This window comes from Pelophylax lessonae, assembly GCF_965119305.1.
Source record: "Pelophylax lessonae genome assembly, chromosome: 12".
NCBI lineage: Eukaryota > Metazoa > Chordata > Amphibia > Anura > Ranidae > Pelophylax > Pelophylax lessonae.
This window is the reverse complement of record NC_138779.1, coordinates 118,042,718-118,068,712: the sequence shown is the minus strand read 5'-3', so window position 1 is coordinate 118,068,712 and position 25,995 is coordinate 118,042,718. Positions and strand designations below refer to the sequence as shown.

The 25,995-nt window shown below is 44.1% G+C and overlaps 1 protein-coding gene across 4 annotated transcripts in view; it reads right to left on the bottom strand.

Annotated features, from left to right (window-relative positions):
• Window positions 1–3,938: 3,938 nt before the first annotated feature.
• The window catches only part of LOC309567904 (epsin-1-like), an 85,766-nt gene continuing 63,709 nt past the window's right edge, over window positions 3,939–25,995 (bottom strand). For all 4 annotated transcript variants that reach the window (XM_082273434.1, XM_082273431.1, XM_082273433.1 and 1 more), the window contains 2 exons: window positions 6,973–7,206; window positions 3,939–5,244 (listed from right to left, as the gene is read on the bottom strand). In XM_082273434.1, coding sequence (XP_082129560.1) covers window positions 4,856–5,244; window positions 6,973–7,206 — 623 coding nt within the window. In that variant the 3' untranslated portion in view covers window positions 3,939–4,855. The remainder of the gene's footprint in view (window positions 5,245–6,972; window positions 7,207–25,995) is intronic.

Genomic DNA, 25,995 nt, shown 5'->3' with positions numbered 1-25,995 from the left:
AGCTTTCTTGCTTGAAGATCTCACAGGAACACTGGAGAAAAAAGCGGTCTAAAAAAAAAATCTTTCTAAGAAAAAAATCCTGCCAGGACCGAAGATCCTAGCAAGGCATCTAGGTCCTTACTCCTAACTAGACAGAAAAAAACTGATTTGCTATAGCAGGAAGTGAGAGGATATACCCTCTGGGACTGCCCCTAGGGTGTGGCCAGAACGTTTTCTTTCCTGTCTAGTCCTACTCCTGTAGAGGGCAGTATAACCCGAGTTGATATTAATCAAGGAGGACTACGTCTGTCAATGAGCGACAGAGAAATATATATATATATATATATATATATATATATACACACACACATACATACACACACACGTGTGTATATATATATATATATATATATATATATATATATATATATATATATATACACACAGTTGGTTTGGGCTGCTCATTCACAAGAATTACATGTGTAAAACTGCAGGAAAGGGCACTGGGGGGCAATGTAATGTGATTTTTTTTTTATTTTGAATGGTATCAGTGTGTTTGGTGTGTTTGGTGTGTTTTTACATTTGAATTTGCCGCCGGTTCCACCCCCCTGCGAACGTCACGTCACATGAGATGGAAGCCGGGGCACAGAGGCGATCGGGAGGAAGAACCACCGCCGGACACATCGCTGGATCCCGGTGACAATGTAAGAAACCTCTTTTACAGGATCCAGCGATACTTCTGGCGGTACCCTGAGTGTGGCTCGGGGTTACCGCTTTTGGCTCTGAAATTTAACCCCAAGCCAAGCTCGGGAATACCGCTAGGAAGGCTAGGAGAGCTGGACAGGGCCGTAGAAGGTACTTAACCCATCAGCAGGACCAGTATCTGCTCCTTTGTGCAAGGAGGAACAGGATGAGCACTGCCAGAGTCTTACAAAATTACCTCCAACAGGCCACTGGTGTGAATGTCTCTGACCGAACAATCAGAAACACACATCATGAGGGTGGTCTGAGAGCCCGTCGCCCTCTAGTGGGCCCTGTGCTCACTGCCTAGCAGTTTGACTGCCATTTACCATTGAACACCAGAATTGGCAAGTCTGCCACTGGCGCCCTGTGCTTTTCACAGATGAGAGCAGGTTTCACCCTGAGCACATGTGAAAAACATGAAAAGGTCTGGAGAAGCCGTGTAACATCATTCAGCATGACCGGTTTGGTGGTGGGTCAGTGATGGTCTGGGGAGGTATATCTATGGAGAGACGTAAGGACCTCTACCGGCCAATGGAAGGAATTGATACCATTGAATGGCCCCCACACTCACCTGACCTAATTGCAACAGAACACCTCTGGGACATTATATTTTGGTCCATTGGACACCGCCAGCTTACACCTCATTCTGTTCAGGAGCTCAGTGATGCCCTGGCCCAGATCTGGGAGGAAATACCCCAGGACACCATCTGTCGTCTCATTAGGGGCATGCCCCGTCGTTGTCAGGCATGCATACAAGCACGTGGGGGCATACAAACTACTGACTACCATTTTGAGTTGCTGCAATGAACTTTCAGCAAAATGGACTAGCCTGCTGCATCATTTTTAACTTTGATTTTGGGGGTTTATTTGAATTCAGCCCTCTGTAGGTTAATCATTTTCATTTCTATCAAACGATGTGGTATGCTTTCATTCCGAACACATTACCCTGTCCAGATCAGTATAGATATCCAGCATGATATTTCCCCCAGTTGATATCTGATGCGTTTTCAGAGTGTTCCTTTGATTTTTTTTTTTTTTTGAGCAGTGTATTTTTAGCCCGTTTCAGTACATAATTTGGTAATTACAGTATGTTACATACTGTAAATGTAAAAAATATTTACTGTGTAAAGAGATGTTTGCAAATGTAAAATCATTAAGTGTATTTTTAATAACTTTTGCAAGTTAATTTCTTCTAGTATCAGCCTTTTCAGTCCCATGTCACACAGCTCAGGGAGGAAAAGGTAGAGGCTATTGTACGAGCCAATCAGTTGTGCTGCAGTGTTCACATACTAACAAAACATGTTTTTATGGCCCAATCACAGGCCAGAGCAAGTTCAAGACCTAGGTATATTTCTTAACAGTAGGAGAGAAAAGTCAGATGTACAGGCTGGTTATGCTGTGTACATCTCGGAAATGTACAACATTTTGCCATGTTACAAATAAAAACAAATGTAATTTATTGGGATTTTATGCAATAGACCAACACAAAGTGGCACATAATTGTGAAGTGGAAGGAAAAATGATAAATCGTTAACTTTTTTTTATAAATAAATATCCAAAGTGTGTTGTGCATTTGTATCCAGCCCCCCTAAATCAATATGTAGAACCACATTTACCTGTAATTACAGCTGCAAGTCTTTTTGGGGCTGTCTCTACCAGCTTTGCACATCTAGAGTGACATTTTTTTCCCATTCTTCTCTGCAAAAGAGCTAAAGCTCTGTCAGATTGGATAGAGAGTGTCTGTGAACAGCAATTTTCAAGTCTTGCCACAGATTCTGAACTGGATTTAGGTCTGGACTTTGACTGGGCCATTCGAACACATGAATATGCTTTGATCTAAACCATTCCGTTGTAGCTCTGGATGTATGTTTAGGGGTTGTTGTCCTGCTTGAAGGTGAACCTCTGCCCCAGTCAAGTCTTTTTCAGACTCTAACAGGTTTTCTTCTAAGATTGCCCTGTATTTAGCTCCATCCATCTTCCCATCAACTCTGACCAGATTCCCTGTCCCCACTGAAAAAAAGGATTTCCCACAACATGATGCTGCCACCACGTTTCATGGTAGGGATGGTGTGTTCATGGTGATGTCACACATAGCGTCTTCATTTTATGCCAAAATGTTCAATTGACCACGTTTGCTGTGTCCCCCACATGGCTTGTCGCAAACTGAAAACGGGATTCTGACAGCTTTCTTCTTGCCACTCTTCCATAAAGGCCAGATTTGTGTAGTGCACGACTAATAGCTGTCATGTGGACAGATTTTTCAACCTAAACGGTGGATCTCTGCAGCTCCTCCAGAGCTGTCTCTTGGCTGCTTTTCTGATTAATGCTCTCCTTGCCCTGCCTGTCCGTTTTGGTGGACCGCCCTATCTAGGTAGGGTTGCAGTTGTGCCATACGCTATCCATTTTTAGATGATGGATTGAACAGTGCTCCGTGAGATGTTCAAAGCTTGGGATATTTTTTTTTTTTTTTTTTTTTAAATAACCTAACCTTGCTTTAAACATCTCCATAACTTTATCCCTGACCTGTCTGGTGTGTTCCTTGGCCTGCATGATGCTTTTTGTTCATTAAGGTTCTCTAACAAACCTCTGAGGGCTTCACAGAACAGCTGTATTTAAAAATTAGGTGACTTTTGAAGGCAATTGGTTCCACTAGATTTTAGTTAGGGGTATCAGCGTAAAGGAGACTGAATATAAATGCACGCCACACTTTTCACATATTTGTAAAAAAATTTGAAAACCTTTTATCAATTTACTTCCACTGTGTGTTGGTCTTTCACATAAAATCTCAATAAAATAAAATTTACATTTTTGGTTGTAACATGACAAAATGTGGACAATTTCAAGGGGTAGGATTACTTTTTCAAGACACTGTAAATGCACAGAAAAACAAAATTCTTTGGCAGGTAAGACAGTTCTCAAATATGTACTTCATCTGTGTACTTCATGGCTTGCCTGCAATTCTTCTCTCAAAGAAACACAGGAATCTCATTGTGGGGGGAAAAAAATGCATGCACCTAGGTTATACTCTTACATAAAGGAACCTTCTGTGACATCACATTGAAAGGCAATATTCCCCAAACAAAATAAAGCAACATTTTTTTTTTAGGCTTTCCCAGATTTGATTTTATTTAAACACTGTTCTCTCTTCTAGAAGGAAGGAAAACAAATGCAAAAAATATATAATATATACGGAATAGGAGTCGATGGACAGCACACCAAGCAAAGCCATCAGTTTATTAAGTGGTTATCAAATAAATCATCATCACAGATTTGATTTGTAATGGGAAATAGGAAAGTGGAAGAAATTTAAGGGTTAAAAATCCACTTAATCAGCATTCACAAATTCATTCTAATAAATAGGAAACATCCTGCTATCATGGCAACATACCCCAGAGACCCCCCTCCTCAACAGAAAGCTGGATTTGGAATTTAAAGAGCGCCATCATTTTTAGTGTTTTATCCATAACACATTTCTAAGTAGGGCAAGATCCTATCATGGTCCAGTAACACAGAAGTGCTCGAGTGAGGTGCAATATTTACATGTAGAACAGCAGAGACCTTTCCTATTGAGTTAAAAGGAACAATACTCCATTCATGAGTTCATGTTGAAATGCAGCAATGCTTCGGGTTGTAGATGTAGGTAAAATTGTGTTGGCAAAACACTTTTTTTGTATGTAGAAAAGAACAGATGTTCAAAGTAAGTAACACTCTGCTTGAAACTCAAGACCCTGGAACTGCTATGAGGCAGAAGCAAAAAAAAAAAAAAAAACTAACCTTACTGTGAAGTGCTGCTTTATTAATGCAAATGGATGAGGGGTGGGAAACGGAAAGAACATGGACATCCAAGTCCGGCATAACACTATTGATTTAATCAAGAAAACAAGAATTAATCTATGGTCTTCTATCTAAACATCTTTAGCAGTACTGTGGGGAGGGCAAAATACTATTTCTTGGTATTCAGAGGCACAGTGAAAAGGAAGCAGACACCAAATGTCAAGTGTGCTGCCAATATAGGGTTGCCACAAAAGATGGTATTAGGGGACAGGGACATTCTGTGGTAGTAGCATGAAAATGCCAGTTTTTGACCCATCTCCCCCGGTCATTGCCATTAAAAACTCAATAATTCCACAGCTCACAACAGAAAAGGATTGGTAGCACTCGTCACAGCTTGCGCAGATAGATTAGGGACAATGGGCTGTGTCACCAACTGCTGTGGTGGCATCATAGTAGGCAAGCTCATAGGTACACCAGGAGGCACCGCCGCAGCTGGGAGGCCACTCATTCCAGCAACAGGCTGCATTCCAACCACTGGTGACACATTGGCTAAAGGAATTCCTGGCGCTAACGGGGATACTGACACCATGGGGGGAACAGAACTAAATGGAATTGCTGCAGGTGCTTGTCCAGCTGGTGTAACTGGCTGTCCCATTGACATCACAGGGCTGGCACGAAGTTGGTTTAAAGTAAGAGATGACTGTTGGTTGGTCTGGAATGGATTTGTTGTGGTCGAACTGGGTGCTCCTAAGATAAAACAAATAAAAGAAAAAAAAAAAAGTAATCACACACACTACATTACTGAAACAAACATCTGCCAGGCATACCTGCAGCTGCCTCCAAGTCCCAGCCACTACAGCCAAAAGCTAGGCTGGTCTGAAACAAAGCTCTGCACACTACTGAGACGTGTTTAGCTTGCCTCGTTTTCCACACATTTCTATAAGCCCATCAGTATGTTGGGCTTCCTCACTGACCAATAGGAATAAGCAGCAGGCATGAAGGAGGGGGGCGGGGCAAGCTTCAGTACTAACCAGAAAAAGCTAAAGCTTTGCTCATTAGAACATCAGAAAGGTGGAGGCTGCTGCAAGTATGTATATACAAACACAATACAGTTACACCTGTAACTAGGTTTACAATAAATAAAAAAGAAAAAATAAGGTGAAGGAAGCAAATGTTAAAAATAACTTCAGTAGGGACAACTTAGGCTAGGCATCACTAAATGGTGGACCACGTCAATGTCCCATCCGGACCTGTCATGGTTGCTCCATTTAGAAGCTGTTTTTCCCCCTCAGCCACTGCTAGCACCATCTTCTTTCCAGAGCGGACATTGGGAGGCAGCACAGCGATGGACAGAGGGCAGGAGCTTTTGTTGCTAGGGTGCAGGGCAGTCCAAGCAATCAGTTAGCTGGAGCAGCTCCCACCCTCTGTCTATTGCTGTGCTGACCTTCCAATGTCAGCTTTAGACCTTCTGTGCCTCCCGCCCTCCACCCGGTGTAAGGTAGGACAGGGAAGAGGGCTCTGTCACTGCTATGAAGGATGGGGGACACGGGGAAAATATGATGGGGGTCCTGAAATTGTAATGTGGAGGAAAGGGAGTAATGAGGGTGGTTTTGTAAAGGGGGTGAAGACAAGAATGTAAAGGGGGTGAAGACAGGAATGTAAATGGGGCTTGGGAGTGTAAATGTGAAGGACAGTGCTATATAGGGGATGGGGACAGGGATGTGTGAGAGGGTGCTTTAAAGGGAGAGAGGACAGGAATGTGAAAGGGGGCTGAGGATTGCAATGTGAAGGAGATGTGCTAAAAATGGGGTGAGGACAGGAATATAAAGGGGGGGCTGGAGACTGCAATGTGAAGGAGGAGTGTTAAAAAGGGGGTGAGGACAGGGGCAATATGAAGGGGCTGTGAACTGTAGTTTGAAGTGAGGGGGTGATATAAAGGGGGGCCAACAACAAGAACATGAAGGGGGGATGAGGACTGTAATGAGAAGGGAGGGATGATGTGCAGAGGGGACTAAGAACACATTTAATACCAGGACTGTGATGTGAAGGATCTGAGGCTTGGATCACATCATTGCGTACTGCCTTCTGCGTGTAGGAGGCTAATTTATTGCAGTGGACTGCCTTAAATGCAGAAACGATTAGAAAGAAGTCCTTGACTCTTTTTTTTAAATGTGCGATACTGAGCTGCATGATACTGTTGCACCATGCAGTTTGGCACTCACAAAAACACGCCACATTTGCCAATGCACAGAAGTGCCATTAAGAATCAAAAGTGATTTGGACCTCTGCTGGAAAGAAAAGTTTTCTGACTGGACCTTTGTGAACTTTAATTCCACATGCCTGACTTAGGACTTATACTTCCCATGGGTTATACAGTAACACTATTTTAAAAATTTAAAACAGGCCAATCAATTGCTGGTTAGGTATTTTGGTTTTATACTGGACTTCTAACCTCTAATGTACCAAGCCACTCACCTGTTACAAGGAAGGGATTGGAGGTCTTGGTATTTTGTATTGCGGGTTTTGAAATAAGGGAGTCCAAGTCTACTAAGGCAGCATTAGGCCCAAGGAAGGATTCTGGTGTCTTCCGGGTTGGCTGGGAACTTTCTGAAAGTGAGCTGCTCATTGCTGCCATGTCAAAGGCATCAGGACTCCTTGATCCAAGAGAGCGAGACATTGGAACTTCTCCAGCCAGAAGATCCAGCTCGCCTGTTAAATACAAATGGAATCAAAATGAGCAAGGTTATTTAAGCTGTAGCTGGAAAAAACATCAATATAAACAAAGTTTTATATGAACATGTCAACGTGGAAAATCAGATTTCCTGGCATCAGAATGTCTAATGTAGGATGAACAGAAAGAAATGCATGAAGAGCCAAGAATGTACAATGAAGTCAATGGTTCAGTCAGCAATGGATACTACAAACCAAACAGTAAAGAAAAATCACACAAAACCTATAGAACAAAAAAGTAAGTACTATTATAAAGGGATTTCTATTTAAAAATCTTTTCTGCTTTTGTAATAGGGAGAGGTTACCACAGTGACATCTGCTTGGCATTGTTCAGTAATATCACATTTTACAGGAATGCTCCTGTACAGGAATGCTCCTGACATGTTTCGCCCCACTCACTGGGTCTTAATCATAGGGGTCCTGAGTGCCAATGGGACTCTACACCTTAGTCTGGTGCAGGACCACCACCAAAAAGGTATGGCCTTACTGTGGATTTGCCCTCTGTTTTCTTAAAACATTGAAAAGTACAGAAAATAAAGGGCCATCCTTGCTCCAAAATGTCTTTGTAAAGTCTTCAAGATAGTGTCCAGTTCATAGAGGCCCCAACTGGGAATGATACTCTGCTGGACCTAGTTATCTCAAACCATGCAGAGGTTATTACTAATGTTCATATAAAAGAACATCTGGGTAGCAGTGACCATAGCATGATTTCATGTAATGATAGCTGTAAGCTAAAAAAACATGGGAAAGATAGACACTTAACTTTTGGAGAGAATATTTTTCAAGGATGAGGGCTGCTCTCGAAAACTTAGACTGGGAGGGAATATTGGCATTGATGAACTCAGAATAGAAATGGGAAATCTTCTAAAAGATTGTATGCAAACTCACTGCAAAGTATATTCCCATGGTCAGTAAGTTTAAAGGGCTAAAAATAAAATATATGTGGCTCAAATTTAAAGTTAAAAAAGCTATACATAGGAAAATAACTTTTAAAAATATAAAAACGAAGGAACATTACCATTGTTTAAATGTTACAAAGAGTATAAAAGAATATGTAAAGGAAATTAAGGATGCAAAATTTTAAAACAAACTATAGATTGCAGAAGATAGGACAAACCCCAAAAAATTCTTCAAATATTAATAAAAAAGGTCAGGTCTGAGCATGAAGACCCTTTACAAAATAATCTGGAGTGGGTGACTGGGGGCAAAAAGAAGGCATATTTTTTTCAGCTGTGTGTATACAAAAGGAGCATGGGGGAGCTTATGTCCATAATGGGGAGGATATTGACACAGCCCCAAATATGATCCACAATGGCTCAAAATAGATATGGTACAGAAATATTTAGAGAGAATAAAGGTGGATAAAGCACCTGGATCAGATGGCATACACCCACGGATCCTAAAAGAATTGAGCTCTGTCACTTCAAAGCCATTGTTTCAAATTTTTAGGGACTCGGTAATGACTGGAATAGTACCACTGGATTGGCATATGCCCAATGTGGTGCCTATTTTTTTTAAAAAGGGATCAAAGTCTTTACCAAGTACCTTTAGACCTATTCGTTTAACTTCTATAGGCAGGAAGAAGCTGGAGAAAATAAAAAAAGACCACATAGATGAGTTCTTGCTGGGAAAAAATATTTTAAGTAACAGACAGCATGGATTCATGAAAGACAGAAGTTGTTAAAACAAATCTGATTTCTTTTTATGAGGAGGTAACCTTGGACAGAGGGGTGGTTGTGGACTTGGAACATTTTGCTTTTGTGAAAAGGTAAGACACAGTTCCCCACACACACTAATGTGTAATGTAAAATCTACAGTCTTACAAATCAGTTTGTAATTGGATAGAGAACTGGCTAAAAGACCGAATTCAGAGAGTAGTAATGATTCCTACTCTGAATGGTCTAAGGTTATCAGTGCTGTACCCCAAGGTTCAGTGTGGGGACCATTACTTTTTAATATCTTTATAAATTATATAGGGTCTGGGATTAAAGGTACCATTTCAGTGCTTGCAGATAACACCAAGCCATGCAGTGGAATAACGTCCTTAAAGGATGTCTCCAACTTACAAGCCAACCTCAATGCACTGTTTTATTGGACAACTGTGTGGCAAATAGGGTTTAATGTTGATAAATGTAAAAGGTTAGGATGCATGCATCTTACATACTAGGATGAGAACACCTGGGGGAGTCAATGGTGAAGGATCTGGGTGTTATGGTAAATCATAAGCGTAAAGTGACTGTTAAGTCTCTTTTTTCCTACAAAGATACCAAACGTCATACTTACCTCCTCTGTGCAGTTGGATTTGCACAGAGCAGCACAGATCCAAGTCTTCGAGTCCCTCTTCTGTGATCCTGGCTCCTCCCTCCTGCTGTGTGCCCCCACAGCAAGCAGCTGTGGCACCCAAGTTGAGTCACAGCACCCCGTGTCCATTTCCGACATGTAGCCCCGTTCCTCTCTCTCCTGATTGGCTAGCTGACTGATTGACAACAGCGGCAGCCAATGGCACCATTGCGGTCTCTCAGCCAATCAGGAGGAAAAATCTAGGATGGCTGAGACACTTGTGGATATCGCTGGAAAGAGGGACCTTAGGCAAGTATTAGGGGGCTGCTGCACACAGAATGCTTTTTATCTTAATGCATCAAGATAAAAAAATCTTCTGACTTAACAACTCCTTTAATAATAGCTTGCAATGTCAAGCTGCGGTTTCCAAAGCGAGCAAAATCCTCTCCTGTATGAGGAGAGATAGAGGGAGAGGGAGAGAGAATTTTACCCCTGTACAAATCATTAGTAAGACCTCATCTGGAATATGCAGTTCAGGTTAGGGCACCAGTTCATAAAAAGGATAATCAAAGGATAATCAAGGGAACTGGAGAAAGTGCAGAGAAGGGCAACCAAATGGATAAAAGACATGGAGGAGCTCAGCTATGAAGAAAGATTGGAGGAACTGAATTTATTCTCTCTTGAGAGGAGGAGATTAAGGTGGGATATGATCAACATGTATAAATACATAAGTGGTCCATATAGTGAACTTGGTCCTGAGTTATTCACTTTAAAAAAGGTAATCACAGGGGACACTCTACGTCTGGATCAAAAGATATTTCATCTCCAAATACGTAAAGGCTTCTTCACAGTAAGAGCTTTGAAAATGTGGAACAGACTTACTCAAGAGCTGGTTCTGGCATGCTCAATAGATTGTTTTAAGAAAGACAAAACCTGGATTCTTTCCTAGATACACATAATATAACCGGTTACTAATATTTATAGTTAAAGTTAAACCAGGGAATATCCTTGGTGGATCAGGAAGGAATTTTTCCCCCCTGCTAGAGCAAATTGGATCATGCTTCCACTGTGGGTATAGGATAGCATATACATCCCCCCCCCCCCCCAACTGGTTGAACTAGATAGACTTGTGTCTTTTTCAGAGATGTATAGTAACGAAGTAGAACTACTTAAGTACTGTACTTAAGTACCGAAATGCGGTATCTGTACTTTCCTAAAGTAGAATTTTTTTCTCCTACTTCTACTTCACTACATATTTTCGATGATTGATACTTCTACTCCGAAATATTTTTTTTGTGCTGCATCGTTACTCGTTACTTTTCTCTGCCTTTCCCTTTTTTGTTTGGTTTCCCTCCTTAATGCTCTCTCCTACTCTTTCAATTATCCTCCCTATTCTGCCTTCCCCCCTCCCCTTTTCTATAGGAAGGCAAAGGTAAAGATACCCCCCTTTTCATGGGTACCTGGTCTCTGGCCATTTGGGTAGCGTTGTTCCGCTCCAGGCTTCCGCTGGGCCGGCGTGGAGTGCTCCCACATGCGCCTCTCGGCGCTCTGACATGTGTGGCGGCCTTCGGCCAATCCGCTCCTCCCCTCCTTGTCTCCATTCGCTGACGTCTCAGCGCTGGGAGGCGGGGATTCCGGCGGCCGCGGAGTAGAGGCACATGCGCAGTGCGATCGAGGCACTGGCGGCCATCTTGGTTAAGGGAAACATGGGGGGGGGTCTCCGATGTAACTTAAGGGGGGGCTTTGTGTGGGCGGTCTCTGATGTAAGGGGGCTCTGTGTGGGGGGTCTATGATGTAAGGGGGGTCTCTGATGTAAGGGGGGCTCTGTGTGGGAGGGCTCTGATGTAAGGGGAGCTCTGTGTGGAGGGGTTCTGATGTAGGGGGAGCTCTGTGGGGGGGGGCTCTGATGTAAGGGGGGCTCTGTGGGGATGGTCTCTGGATGTAAGGGGGCTTTGTGTGGGGGGTCTCTGATGTAAAGGGGGCTTTGTGTGGGGGGTTTCTGTTGTAAGGGGGCTCCGTTGGGGGGTTTCTGTTGTAAGGGGGGCTCCGTTGGGGGGTCTCTGATGTAAGGGGGGTCTCTAATGTAAGGGGGGCTAAGTTTGTAGTGATCATAAAAAAGAAAAGTCAAATGAAGTGCAAAAAAAGTGCAAGAAAAAATGTGCAGGGCGCTGGTGGGGGCGCCACAGGATCAGCTCGCACAGGGCGCTTGAACACCTAAGGCCGGCCCTGTTTGGGAGGTTCTTTCCCATTAACAGCAGATATGAAATTATATTCATCTTGTTTTGTCACATTATATATATATATATATATATTTGAAGATTCCCAATATTTTGAACTTTTTATTGACATAGATTTCATACACTCTTCCTTTATTTCATTATTGGAATATATTGTTGTATATCACATTGGTTTATATATGATTTTGCGCACCAATAAGCTGTGGAGAAAAAAAACATGCAGGGAAGAGAAGGAGGGATGCTATAAAAGGGGAAGGGAGGGACATACTTTATCTGTTTTTTGTTTACAAAAAGTTACAGCCTAAGGAATTGTGATTGTCCTTTAGGTTAACCATTTGAATAAATCATTTGAAATAATAAAAACAATATGATGTTCAAACTTTTGACTTCTTTCTTTAATAACTACATAACACAGTACTTCTACTTTTAGTACTTAAGTAGCAATTTTTTTGAAAAAACTACTTGCAATACTTAAGTAAAAAAAATGTTGAATACTTTAGTACTTCCACGTAAGTAACTTTTTCTGCGAGCACTTACACTTCTACTTAAGTCTCTTTTTGATCGAGCACTTGTACTTTTACTCAAGTAGAAATTTCGAGTACTTTATACAAGTCTCGTGTTTTTTCAGCCAGACATTGTAACTTGAACACTGACACCACTTACTACTACCTTCAAGCTGCACAAAACTGTATAATTACTACTCGACGACAATACAGTACATTTACATCATTCCTTTGACGTTAATTACTGTTATGACAACAGGTAGCCAGCCATAACCCCACTATTTTTTTTGTTGTGTGGGCGATTCTGCGTCTGACAAAAGTAGTCCCATTGGCAGATTTGCCACTGGATCATTTTTAGAGGAAGCGGGAGAGGTGCACACCCCCCCTCCACTTCCTGGTCGTCTCCGGGCTTACCAGACCTGCCGCTTAGACTCACGTGGTTTAAAAAGAACTTTAAAGTGGTTCTAAAGCACTGTGCACCTGCAGCTCTGGTCTCCCCTCACTTCCAAGTTTCGCTGGGGCACCAGGTGCCATTGACTCCTGCTGCTGTCAATCAAAACAACTCATTTAACTACTTCAGCCTCAGTAACATAACCGTAAGTCTGGTTGAAGGGGTTATACTGGGATGATGTGTGCAGCTACAGGCACCTCTTTTTTTGCAGTTGCCAATAGGCTTTAAATGTAAAAAGTAATCCTAGTGGCTAATTAGCTGCTGTTTTGCTTTCACAGGAGGCAGAAGGGGTCGTGTCCAGACTGAAGCCGGCAGTTCCTTTGTCTGGCCATAGAGATGACCGAGGACTGGAACGTCCCTGATTTCGGTGGTCTAAGAAACCAGAAGCAATGGACATTTTGTCACTTTCCGTTTTGGTGATGGAGAGTAATGAGGAGAGTAGTTGTCATTGCCCATGCTACTACCTGGGATGTTGTACATTCCTTCTAAAAGCAATAAAGAGTTGGGCCGGAGCTGTGGTCAAAAGAAACCTAATCTGAGAGAAATGTAGGCTGCCAGTGTGGATCTCCTTTAGATAATACCAATTACCTATGTGATATTAAATTATAAAAGCAAGCTGATCTCACAGCTATTTCAGTGGTCAATAGTAGACAGAGGACTGAATTCTTTTGGTAGTCAGACTAGTAGACAAACGTTCTAAACTTTGAATTTGAATAGACAGTTTATGGGCCTGGCAATCCGAGGACTGAATACCGCAAGCTGATGGCATCAGGTACTTTAGGCTTGTGTGCAAATAATGTACAGACAACTACCACCTCACCAACCTTCAAAAGAGAGGCTTCAGACCTGCCTGCTTTAAAAGTTAGCAGGGAGCCAAGGTCATCCCATATTGGAGGTACCAGACTGTCTGCTGCATTATTTTTCCTAATATTAGAGGGGTTAAGCATCATTTCTGGTAACATCCAAAATATTAGTATAGCCTGGTTGCACAGAACCCCCCACAGGGCAGAGGTTTAAAATGTCAGCCCTCCAGCTGTTGCGGAACTACCAAGTCCCATCATGCCTTTGCCTATGGGAGTCATGCTTGTAACTGTCATCATGGAACTTGCAATGCCTCATGGGAATTGTAGTTCTGCAACAGCTGGAGGGCAACCAGTTTGAGATCCCTGCCCTAGGGACAGACTAAACGATTTATCAGCCCAATTCACAGAAGCCATGTTGTTGTTGCACTTGCAGAGACTGAGATGTGTTGTGTTGGACATCTAACTCTGTCCCACCCATCATAGACACTAGAACCTCCCCTTCCAGCAGACGAGGAAACACCCCCAAAAGGTGAATGTTTCCCACATCCATACCTATATAGGTTGAACAGCATTGAAATTGAAAATAAACTGGGCAAATTCATAGAGCCTGTTTTTAATAAAGCAGATTGTGGATTCTAAGTGTGCTTCTACCAGCAGGATAAAATACTGGCCAAAACGGTACAGTTTTACAGCAAAAACGCCTTGTTTTTCCTTGCATTTTAATTTAGTACACATTTCTATGCACTGCCCATCTAAGGATATATCTTATAAAAAACGGAATTTTTGTAAAATTCCTTTCTCTGAGTCCTCTGACAGTCGCCGCCACTTCATATTCATCACTAATGGGGTTATTGACCTTTGCTCCGCAGGAGTAGCTAGGCAACAAAATTTGTTAATATCAAAGCTTTTAGCATATCACACCCCTAGGGGGTGGTCCCCTCAGTCAATACCTCCCTGCTTCCTGCATTCCCAACTCAGTTTCAGTAGCATAGCAGTAGAGTACATGAACAAACCCCAAAAGAGGGGCGGGGGCGGCGACTGTCAGAGGACTCAGAGAAAGGAATTTTACAGGTAAGATTTTACAAAAATTCAGTTTTCTCTTACGTCCTCCGACAGTCGCCGCCACTTCATATTCATCACTAATGGGGACGTCCCAGAGCAGTGTAGACATGAGGGGTGGGAAAAACGTAGCCGCGCCTAAAGCAACGCAGTACCCACATCAGAAAAAAAGGAACCTTACCAAAGTAAGAAAACCAACTGGGCAACAGGAAAAAAAGTGCTCAACAGGAGCAACAACCCAGGAAAAACAAGTAACCTAGGGATAAAAACATCCCAACAGCCAAGGACCCAAACAAGGGACCCTAAGGCACTGCCGCACTAAGAACTTTACAGCCAAAGGAAGCATCTGCCGATGCCTGCTGCCACCGATCGCTGTCCCAGAGCAAAAGGAAGTGCTGCAATGACTGACCGCCCTCTGGGACAGAGTATCCAAAGACTCGCCAAAAAGGCGAGATCCCACGTAGGGCAAATTAGCTAAAGTCTTGCGAGAAGATTGGTCAACAGACCAACATTTCAGCCATATCAGGCGACGGTTCAACACCGCCACACTAGAGAGACGCGCAGCCAAAGGGACTAAATCCAAGTCCGCATCACACAAATACATGACACCCTGATGAATTTGATCCACCATAGCCAATGTTGTCGGCGGGGCAGAGTCAGCCACCAGGATGCGCCTGAGCACCTGCGTCCAATCCGCAATAGCCTGGGCTGCCATAATGGAAGCAAAAATAGGTTTCAGCATAGAACCAGCAACCGTATAAGCATGACGGGCCAGAGATTCCATTCTCCTGTCCGTAGGGTCCCGGAACACCGGGGTATCCTCAGCAGGGATCGCAGTGGATTTATTCAAAACCGCCACCGCGTGATCCACCTGAGGCGGCACACACCAACGCTCATCAGTGGTGGGTGTAAAGGGATAACGCAGCCTGAACCTACTTGGCACAGCAAAAGGCTTCTTTAAATTGCGCCATTGCTCATCAACCGCGCGCTGAAATTCCGCAGAGCAAGGAAAAACCTGCGACATTTTGCGTTTCCTTTGCGTCCCATAAGAGGACATCAAAGCAAGAGGACATGGTCCATCCTCCAAATGCAGTGTTTGAAGAGCTTGCACTCATGGATAAGTTGTTTGCTTCTATCAAGCAGACGAGCGAGGAGGAGAATTATCAATCCCTTCTACCTCAGCCTCCCCCTCAGACCCCCCAAGGTCTAGAGATGAGCGAGACCCCGAAAAGGGTATTCCAGCCATAGCAGCCCCATCGCCCTCTGAATCAGAGGAAATAGACACTCTGGGCCGTTTTGCGGATCGATCAGACACCAGCATCTGCACCTGAGCAGCCAAGTTCGCCACAATAGCAGCCAGATCAGCCCCCTCGGGGGATGCAGCAGCCCCTTGGCCCCCCACCAAGGTGGGAGGAAACTTGCAATCCTGAGAATCCATGCCCCAGCAATAGTAGAAAAAAGGAGTACTGCCCCTTTAAGACCACAGCGAGCGTAGCCCACCGCACACTACTGAATACACCGACCCCCACAGGGATAAGGACACTGGGCAAGGAATACAGGAAAAAGGAAAGGTAAAAACCTGGAGAGATCACACAGGCTGCTGCCACCGATCACTGTCCCAGAGCAAAAGGAAGTGCTGCAATGACTGACCGCCCTATAAAGCCTATGCAGGCTACACAAACATGGCCGCTCGGCTGAGGATTCCCTAGGCAATGAGAAAATGGCGCCGACATGTGGCCTGATCGATCGCCGCCAAAATAGCGGCGTTTGGCGCCAAAACACCGCGCCGTACCACACAGAACCGGCCACCATATTTTGCCGCAAAACAAATGGCGGGCCGCAGTAGCGACCGCCGCACAGCATGTCTAAGCCCAGACTGCCCCATGATTTCACACAGCAGAGCGGGAGAGCCCCCACAGCCCACAGAAAAGCAGGGAGCTCAGCATTTACACAGACATGCAGGGTCACACAGTCCCAGACTGACACCCAAAAACAGACAGGTCCCCACATAGATTTTTCACTTACCAGTCCGGATGGCGTGGAGAGCCTGCTCCAGCGACCAAACCGCTGCACTGAGGACAGGGAGTGTCGAAGCAAGGACGCAGTGGAACTGCGGTGCGAAACCGCAATGGCGTCCAGTGAGGTAGCCACCTCACAAGCAACATCCCTGCAGCGAACAGGGATGGGTCGTTCAATATGCCAGGAAAACCTGAGCTGAACGCTCGATGGCAGGCTGGGAAGCTCCTGGCCCTGAACCCTGGGATCCAGGGTGGCCAGACCGAGACCCAGCACCGCATGATCATCTTCATCCGAAGAAACTAAACTAATGCCGATTAAAAGAACAGCTAAGCACAAGAAAGAGAAAAATACTCAAAATAAAATCAAAAAGAAGATAGAAGGCTGAGACAGAAAGCCCCAGCACAGTATCAGCCTGCTACTCCTAAGCTAGGCATTAGAAACTAAGTTGGGAATGCAGGAAGCAGGGAGGTATTGACTGAGGGGACCACCCCCTAGGGGTGTGATATGCTAAAAGCTTTGATATTAACAAATTTTGTTGCCTAGCTACTCCTGCTGAGCAAAGGTCAATAACCCCATTAGTGATGAATATGAAGTGGCGGCGACTGTCGGAGGACGTAAGAGAAATTAGTGGTTTGTGCATTAGGCTACTACTAGGCTATTACTGCATTGTGCTACCAGTGTCTGTATGCTTGGTATACATTTGTTATTCTGTAGGACACTGAACTGTGTGGCTCTGATTGCATGTAGATTTGTGTTGGCGTTTGTAAGCTAGCAGATCTGCCAGATAAGGATCTGTGTGCGTGCGTGTGGTTGCCTAGCAGACCAGTTAGCTAACAAATTCAATGTGGTGGTAAACTATCCCAACATTTGTCTGGTGTTTTTTGTGTGTAGTAGGAAACAGATAAAACCAGGATCATAGCTCACAGAACAGCTTGAAAATCTCAGATGCTACACAAGACTGCTCCACAGTCCTTAGTACCGGTTCACATATATGCGATGCTGGAACCAGCACGGGTTCCCGCATTGCATGTCACCTGCCTGTAGTTCACACTAACACCTGCAAACCGCTGCGGGTGTAGATGCAAAGTTAATGACACCACCAGATCGATCCACAGAACGCAGTGTGAACTGCCAAATGGTGCAGGGATCGGATGGGATGGGTGTGAACACCCATCCCATCCAATTCAAGTGCAGACCAAAAAAAAAGGTCCTGCATCATTTTAGTGCAAATGCAATGCAAATTCAGCCATACAATCTGTATGGCTGAATTTGCATCACACAGACATCGCATGTGATCTGTACAGCAGTGCAGTGCTAAACACATGCAATGTTTAACATGGCACCAGTGTGAACCCAGCCTTGGTGTGAACCAGACAGAATGCAAGATTCTAATAAGCCTTTATGTGCCCAGACAACTAGATTAGTCCCTCTAGTGGCAGCCAGCAGTATTGCAGGTGGTGATAAGCAAGCATTCACCTCATTCCTTCTCCACCAAACATAAGGTCACAGTGCACATGACTTCCTGACATTAGGTGGCAGTGGTGGGATATTAAAGTATGTGTGCCATTTAGGGCATTTACTGGTTTACAGATTGGGGAACTTTTCCAGTTTGCTGGTCAATTTTCGTGGCTGCTCAACAGACTGGGATACCTTGTACATCAACCTGCCTTCCTCACCCCTGTTTGTCTCAGCCTGTAACTGTTTTCTTGGAGTCAGTGTATGCAGAGAATAAAATCAGAACTGATCTACATAATTTTCAAGGTCAGTCTCTTATAGTACTAAAGCCCAAGGGTCAAAAATACAGCTAGGAACTAGCAAGAGGAGATTATTATTGGCAGACTGCAATTTTGGATGCAAAAATATCCGAATGGGGAGTAAGCTCCTAAGTCCGCTCACCAAAAATAAAAAAAATAGTAAAAAATGATATACAGTATCTCACAAAATATTTTATTATATCTTTTCATGTGACAACACTGAAGAAATTACACTTTGCTACAATGTAAAGTAGTGAGTGTACAGCTTGTATAACAGTGTAAATTTGCTGTCCCCTCAAAATAACCCAACACAGCCATTTATGTCTAAACCGTTGGTAACAAAAGTGAGTACACCCATAAGTTAAATTGTCTAAATTGGGCCCAAAATGTCAATATTTTGTGTGGCCTCCATTAATTTTCCAGCACTGCCTTAACCCTCCTGGGCATGGAGTTCACCAGAGCTTCACAGGTTGCCACTGGAGTCCCCTTTCATTCCTCCATGATGACATCACCGAGCTGGTGGATGTTAGAGACCTTGCACTGCTCCACATTATATTTGAGGATGCCCCATAGATGCACAATAGGGATTAGGTCTGGAAACATGCTTGGCCAGTCCATCACCTTTACCCTCAGCTTCTTTGGCAAGGCAGTGGTTGTCTAGGAGGTTTGTTTGGGGTCGTTATGTTGGAATACTGCCTTGCGGCCCAGTTTCCAAAGGGAGGGGATCATGCTCTGCTTCTGTAGGTCACAGTACAAGTTGGCATTCATGGTTCCCTCAATGAACTGTAGCTCCCCAGTGACGGCAGCACTCATGCATCCCCAGACCATGACACTCCCACCATCATGCTTGACTGTAGGCAAGACTTGTCTTTGCACTCCTTACCTGGTTGCCGCCACACGCGCTTGACACCATCTGAACCAAATAAAGTTTATCTTGGTCTCATCAGACCATAGGACATGGTTCCAGTAATCCATGTCCTTAGTCTGCTTCTCTTCAGCAAACGGTTTGTGGGCTCTCTTATGCATCATCATTAGAAGAGGCTTCCTTCAGGGACAACAGCCATGCAGACCAATTTGATGCAGTGTGCAGGTTATTGTCTGAGCACTGACAGGCTGACCCCCCACCCCTTCAACCTCTGAAGCAATGCTGGCAGAACTCATACTTCTATTTCCCAAAGGCAACCTCTGGAAATGATGCCAAGCATGTGCACTCAACTTCTTTGGTCAACCATGGCGAGGCCTGTTTTGAGTGGAGCCTGTCCTTTTATACCACTGTATCATCTTTGCCAAGACCCTGAAACTGAGCTGCAGCACGGTGGCAATCTTCTTATAGCCTAGGTCATCTTTATGTAGAGCAACAATTCTTTTTTTCAGATCCTCAGAGAGTTCTTTGCTATGAGGTGCCATTTGAACTTCCAGTGACCAGTAAGAGCAACACCACCAAATTTACCACTCTTGCTCCCCATTCACACGAGAACTTGTAACACTAACGAGTCACATGACACCAGGGAGGGGAAATGACTAACTGGGACAAATTTGGACATTTTCACTTAGGGGTGTACTCACTTTTGTTGCCAGCGGTTTAGGCATTAATGGCTGTGTGTTGAATAATTTTGAGGGGACAGCATATTTACACTGTTATACAAGCTGTACACTCACTACTTTACATTGTGGCAAAGTGTAATTTCTTCAGTGTTGTCACATGAAAAGATATAATAAAATATTTACAAAAATGTGAGGGGTGTACTCACTTTTGTGAGATACTGTGTGTATATATAAGCACAATTAGAACGGCTTGCATTATAAATGCTATAGAATTAAACCATAGTAAGTGAAGTGTACAGAACAGGAACACAATTTTTGGGAGGACAATCCTCCTTGGTCAGAAAAGCCCTATGCAGATATCAGCATAGGTTCCTTTTATCACATTTAACCGATTTTATTGCAATTAAATGAACAGAAGTTTTACAAGCTAGCATCTAAAAAGGGACTACACATACATATCAATATGATCATTCAAATCAATAATTCAATTCAACAAAAATGATTGAACTGAAAAAGAAACTTAAAACACAGGCCTGCCAAACGATGAATCTAAAGCGCAACTCCACTGTTGAGAACAAAAAAAATCATTCCCCTCTGGGTGATCTCTGCAAAAAAAGTTTGGTAAAATCCTTGTAATGTACAGATTCCTACCTTTTGTTATTCTGAAGAAATCATTGTTTGTTCTGCTCTGTGCTGAGTGGGTCTAATGGGAGTGGTTTCAGAATTATAATTCAGCTGTGCAGCTGCAGAGCACTAATGAGGAAAGTGGCTGGGCCTGCATCCCTTTAGATATGTTTCTATTGGGAATATCTCACCAAAAATGAAATTTTTGTTGCAGAAGATGCCAGAAATCTGGCTTGTATCTTAGGCAGACTTCTGGGAAAATTGGTGAGTCAATCACAGAAGCAGGAAATGATGTTACTGGGGTGTGGTCAGTACACATTCTGTGTACAGAACTCCTCCAGGTAGCCATATTGCATTTTAAAATATTACAACAGCTGTAGATTGAAGAGGAAAGGTAATTTTTAACAACATTCAATTACAATAGGATTTGTGTCGCAATTGTATACGCTCTTGTTTTTTCTTTATTTGCTTTCTTTGCTATTTTTTTTCCTACACGAAAGTGGAGTTACCCTTTAATGAGCTTTCACTCAGTTTTAATGCTAGTGAGTTGATAGACTGACAGAATTTTTTCAATCAATTATGATCAATTGAGTGAATATCTGCATGTGTGTCAGATAAACAATTTTAATACAGATTGACTGAAATAAAGTAATATACATCCTTTAGTATATAAATATATAAAAATGGAACCTGCCGTGTGGACTCTTACAGGCCTAATAGCATCTTCATAATATAACAACCAAAAATATATTTATAACTGGAACCCCTATAAAAAGTCTATTTATACAAAATGAAAATGCATGGTAAAAAAAACAAAAAAAAAACCTCTGGATAATTGGATGACTGGTTACTGGGATGAACCTCAGATACTTATATCAACTTACTGGAACAACATGCAAGGAGCCCTTATCCTCAATTTTTTTTTTTAATTGTCAAAATGAACCAAAAATGAACGTTGTAAAGAGAAGTGCACATCAACTGGACCTTCTCATAGTACCTTGACAAATGTCTGCCTTCCACTTACAAGCCAGGTGCATGCTATCCATGCACACCTCTATGTATTTGGTAGGACCTTGGTTGAAGAATAGATGCATCTCATCAAAATTAGAATATCATGAAATTTTTTTTTTTTTTTATCCATAAAGCTGGTCAGCAGAAGCTCTAGAATTTCCTGGTAGTGGGCTGCGTGAACTTGATAAAACACAGTGGACCAACACCAGCAGATGACATGGCTCCCCAAATCCTCCAGACTCTAGGACACGGATTTCCAATGAAATGCAATGTGTTCCACAGTCCATGATGATGTGGGGAGCCATGTCATTTGCTGGTGTTGGTCCACTGTTTTATCAAGTCCAAAGTCAGCGATGCCCTCTACCAGGAAATTCTAGAGCACTTTATACTTTCCTCTGCTGACCAGCTTAATGGAATGGTGATTTTTTTCATCCAGCAGGACTCAGCACCTGCCTACATTTCCAGCAGTACCTATACCTGGTTTAATGATTATGGTATTACTGTGCTTGATTGGCCAGCAAACTTGCCTGACCTAAATTCCATAGAGAATCTGTAGGGTATTGTCAAGAGGAAGATGAGAGACCCCAGACCCAACAATTCAGACATGCTGAAGGCCACCATCAAAGCAACCTGGACTTCCATAACACCTCAGCAGTGCCAGAGGCTTATTGCCATGCCGTATTGATGCAGTAATTCATGCAAAAGGAACCTTGACCAAGTATTAAGTGCATACTATACATGAACATACATTTTCAGTAAGCCAACATTTCTGTATTAAAAATCCATGTAAGCCATAATCCTCAAAATTAAAAGAAATGCTTGAAATATATCACTGTGTGTAACACATTTACTGTATATAAAATATCTTAGTTTCACTTTTTTTTTAATCACTGAAAAATGGATTTTTGTAAAATCTTACCGTAAAATCCTTTTCTCTTAAGCTCATTGACAGACGTAGTCCTCCTTGATTAATATCAACTCGGGTTATACTGCCCTCTACAGGAGTAGGACTAGACCGGAAAGAAAACGTTCTGGCCACACCCTAGGGGCAGTCCCAGAGGGTATATCCTCTCACTTCCTGCTACAGCAAATCAGTTCTGTCACAAAGCAGTGTTTAGAGAATTTAACCCAACCCAACTCAAAAACAGAGGCGGGTACTACGTCTGTCAATGAGCTTAAGAGAAAAGGATTTTACGGTAAGATTTTACAAAAATCCATTTTTCTCTGCCGCTCATTGACAGACGTAGTCCTCCTTGATTAATATCAACTCGGGACGTCCCAAAGCAGTGCCACAAATGAGGGGTGGGAAAATGGAAATCAAAATCCAATCTAGAAGGCCCAACCGGTGCCGACTAGAAGTTTTAAAGGCTCATCAATCACACGATGAGACTCAACTGAAATTCCAACGGAAAAAAACCCTCGAGGTAGACCACCGGTCTCCTCAAATTGCGGCCTGCAAAACCTTGCGGCCAAATGAGGCATCCGCCGATGCCATCCCATCAACTTTATAAAATTTTGTAAAGGTATGAACCGACGACCAGGTAGCCGCCTTGCACACCTGGACCACTGACGCCTGATGGCGGTAGGCCCAGGAAGTACTGAGCGCTCGAGTGGAGTGCGCATTAACAGGGAACGGAGGATTCCGACCCTTAATAGAATAAGCCTGTACCACCGTCTGTCTAATCCATTTGGAGATAGTCGCGGCAGATGCAGGCAACCCCTTTCTGGGGCCATCCGTGATCACAAAAAGTGAATCCGTCTTACGGAACGATTCCGTAGTCTTCAGGTATACCCTAATTGCCCAAACCACATCCAAGGAATGCAACGCATATTCCTGAGGATGATTGGGCTTAGGACACAAGGAAGGTAGCACAATATCTTCATTCAGATGAAAATCTGAAACCACCTTAGGAAGAAAGGATGGCTTCGGATGAAGAACTACCTTATCCCTATGAACCACTAGATATGGGGAATGGCATGATAATGCAGCCAGTTCTGACACCCTGCGTGCAGAAGTGATAGCCACCAAGAAGGCCACCTTCTGGGATAATGTAAGCAAGGGAATCTCCCTGATATTTTCAAAGGGAGGTTTCTGAAGAACCGACAAACACCAAATTAAGATCCCAGGGCGGCAAGGGCGCGCGCACTGGCGGAGCCAAGTGCCGCACCCCCTGGACACCAAGGAATGAGTAGCCCAAGGCTTCTGAAAGAAGATTGCTAATGCTGAAACCTGACCCTTGATAGTGCTCAAGGATAGTTTCTGCTCAACCCCCTTTTGCAGAAAACCCAAGATTCGGGTCACCGAATAGGTACGTGGGGGAAATTCCAAAGATTCACACCACGCGATATAAGTCTTCCATGTGCGATAATAGACTTTGCTGGAAGTCGCTTTCCTTGCTTTAATTAGAGTAGGAATAACTGAAGCTGACAACCCTCTGTCCTTCAGTACCTGGGTCTCAATAGCCAGGCCATTAAAACCAGCGACTGTAAAGCACGATGGAAGATCGGTCCTTGAGACCGCAGATCCTCCCTGAGAGGAAGTCTCCAAGGAGCGTCCGCGACTAGCCTGTCCAAGTCGGCGTACCCGGCTTGACGAGGCCAGCTCGGAATTTCCAGGATAACTGGAGTTCCCTCCACCTCTATCCTGCGGAGAAATCTCAGCAGCAATTTGAGAGGGGGGGGGGGGAAGACATATAGTAGCTGATACTGCCTTTACAGGCTGTTCAGCGCGTCTGCTGCGTCCACTAGAGGATCGCGGGTGCGAGCCCTGTTGAGCCAACCTACCAACAGACAGATCCATATCCGGGGTACCCCAATGAAGGGACAGCTGGTGAAATACCTCTGGATGAAGAGACTATTCCTCTTGATCCAGAATCTGACGGCTGAAATAATCTGCCTGTCCACCCCCGTGATAAATATCGGAGAGAACTGGAACAACTGTTCCCCCAATAAGAATGTTGGCCACTTCTATGGCCGCCAGGGCACTCTTGGTGCCCCTTGGTGATCAACCCAAGTCATGACTGTGGCATAGTCCAATTGGATCCGAACCGGACTGCCCTGGAGCTGCTCGGTCCAGTAAATCAGACAAAGTCTGATCGCTCTCAGTTCCAACACATTTATCGGTAACCTGGAATTTATCAGAAGAAATGACTTCCCCTGGCTGAGCATCGGAGACCGAAGCCACCAGACCAGAGCCTCCCTGGTCCGCTCACTCAATCGGATCCGATTGGCCAGGGAATCGGGATTCCGATTCCATATGAGAAAAATCTCCTCTTTGGAGAATTCGGGTATGAGACTGGGCAAACGGTACTGCCTCTAAGGAGGCGACCATCAATCCCAGCCAGTTGACGGACAGCAACATCCGAATCATTGACTGAATCTTCTGGAGTTTCCCCGCATGGAGAAACACTCTTGCCAAGGATGTATCCAAAATTAGGCCCAGATAGTTCAGTCTCCTGGTGGGAACCAGGGATGATCTTTGGGAAAAGCAACGAAAACGCTGATGTCCTGCGAAGATGGGGATATAAGGATAGGCATCCTAAATGTCTATGGACGCCAGGAAATCCCCCTGATGCAGGGAGGCCACCACTGTATGGATGGACTCCATCTCTTCCAAGACCAGAATTGGACGCACCTAGCCCTTTTTCCTGGGCATTGTGAACAAGTTCGACTAGAACTCCTCCAAGGAATGGGAACTACCACTGCTTGTTGCATCAAGCTTTTCCCCAGCAAAGCTTTTAAGCGACCCGGGGATGTCGACTATTGGAAGGGAAAATCGCACCGGTGGAAGTGATCGAAACTCGATCTTGTATCCCGACCATATGACCTTGCGAACCCCTTTATCCGGGATTCTGGAAAGCCCTGGATCCGGAAACCGGTGAAGACGTCCCCCCACCCTAGAGATGGGTGGGGCCCATTCTGTCAATCCAACGGGATAACAGTGGCTTTATTTAGTCTGGAAATCGGTGAGTCCACTATTGGTGGTACCGTCCATCTTTGTAATGAGGGATTCCTCAAAATGATAGCGCCTAGCCATGCGTTTGGAAATAGCAGGGCTCATTTACGGACGACCCTATTTGGGCAAGGGAAACCCTTGACCATTTTGGTAGGCTTGCTAGTACCAAAAAAGGAATACGAGTCTCAGCTACCTCTGCCGGTGTAACCTCAAGATTTAAGGTTTCCCGGACAGACACAACTAGTGCTTCCACTAATGCTTCTTGTGCTATGGCGGAGGCAGAAGCGTCCTCCTTACTGTCTGAGGAGACCGTACCTGAGACAACAACCCCAGAAAAGGGACTGAAATGACCAGCTCAGAATCCGTATCTGAGGTATCAGATGACATAGGGGTAGGCGGGGGTCGCTCTTCCTGACCCCCGTCCCTGACAGGCTACCTCCACCCGGGATACCAAAGACTCCAAAACTGCTGATAATGCATCATCACAAGTGGGGTACTGGAGGGTCCTGCGGCCACCCTGAGGGGAT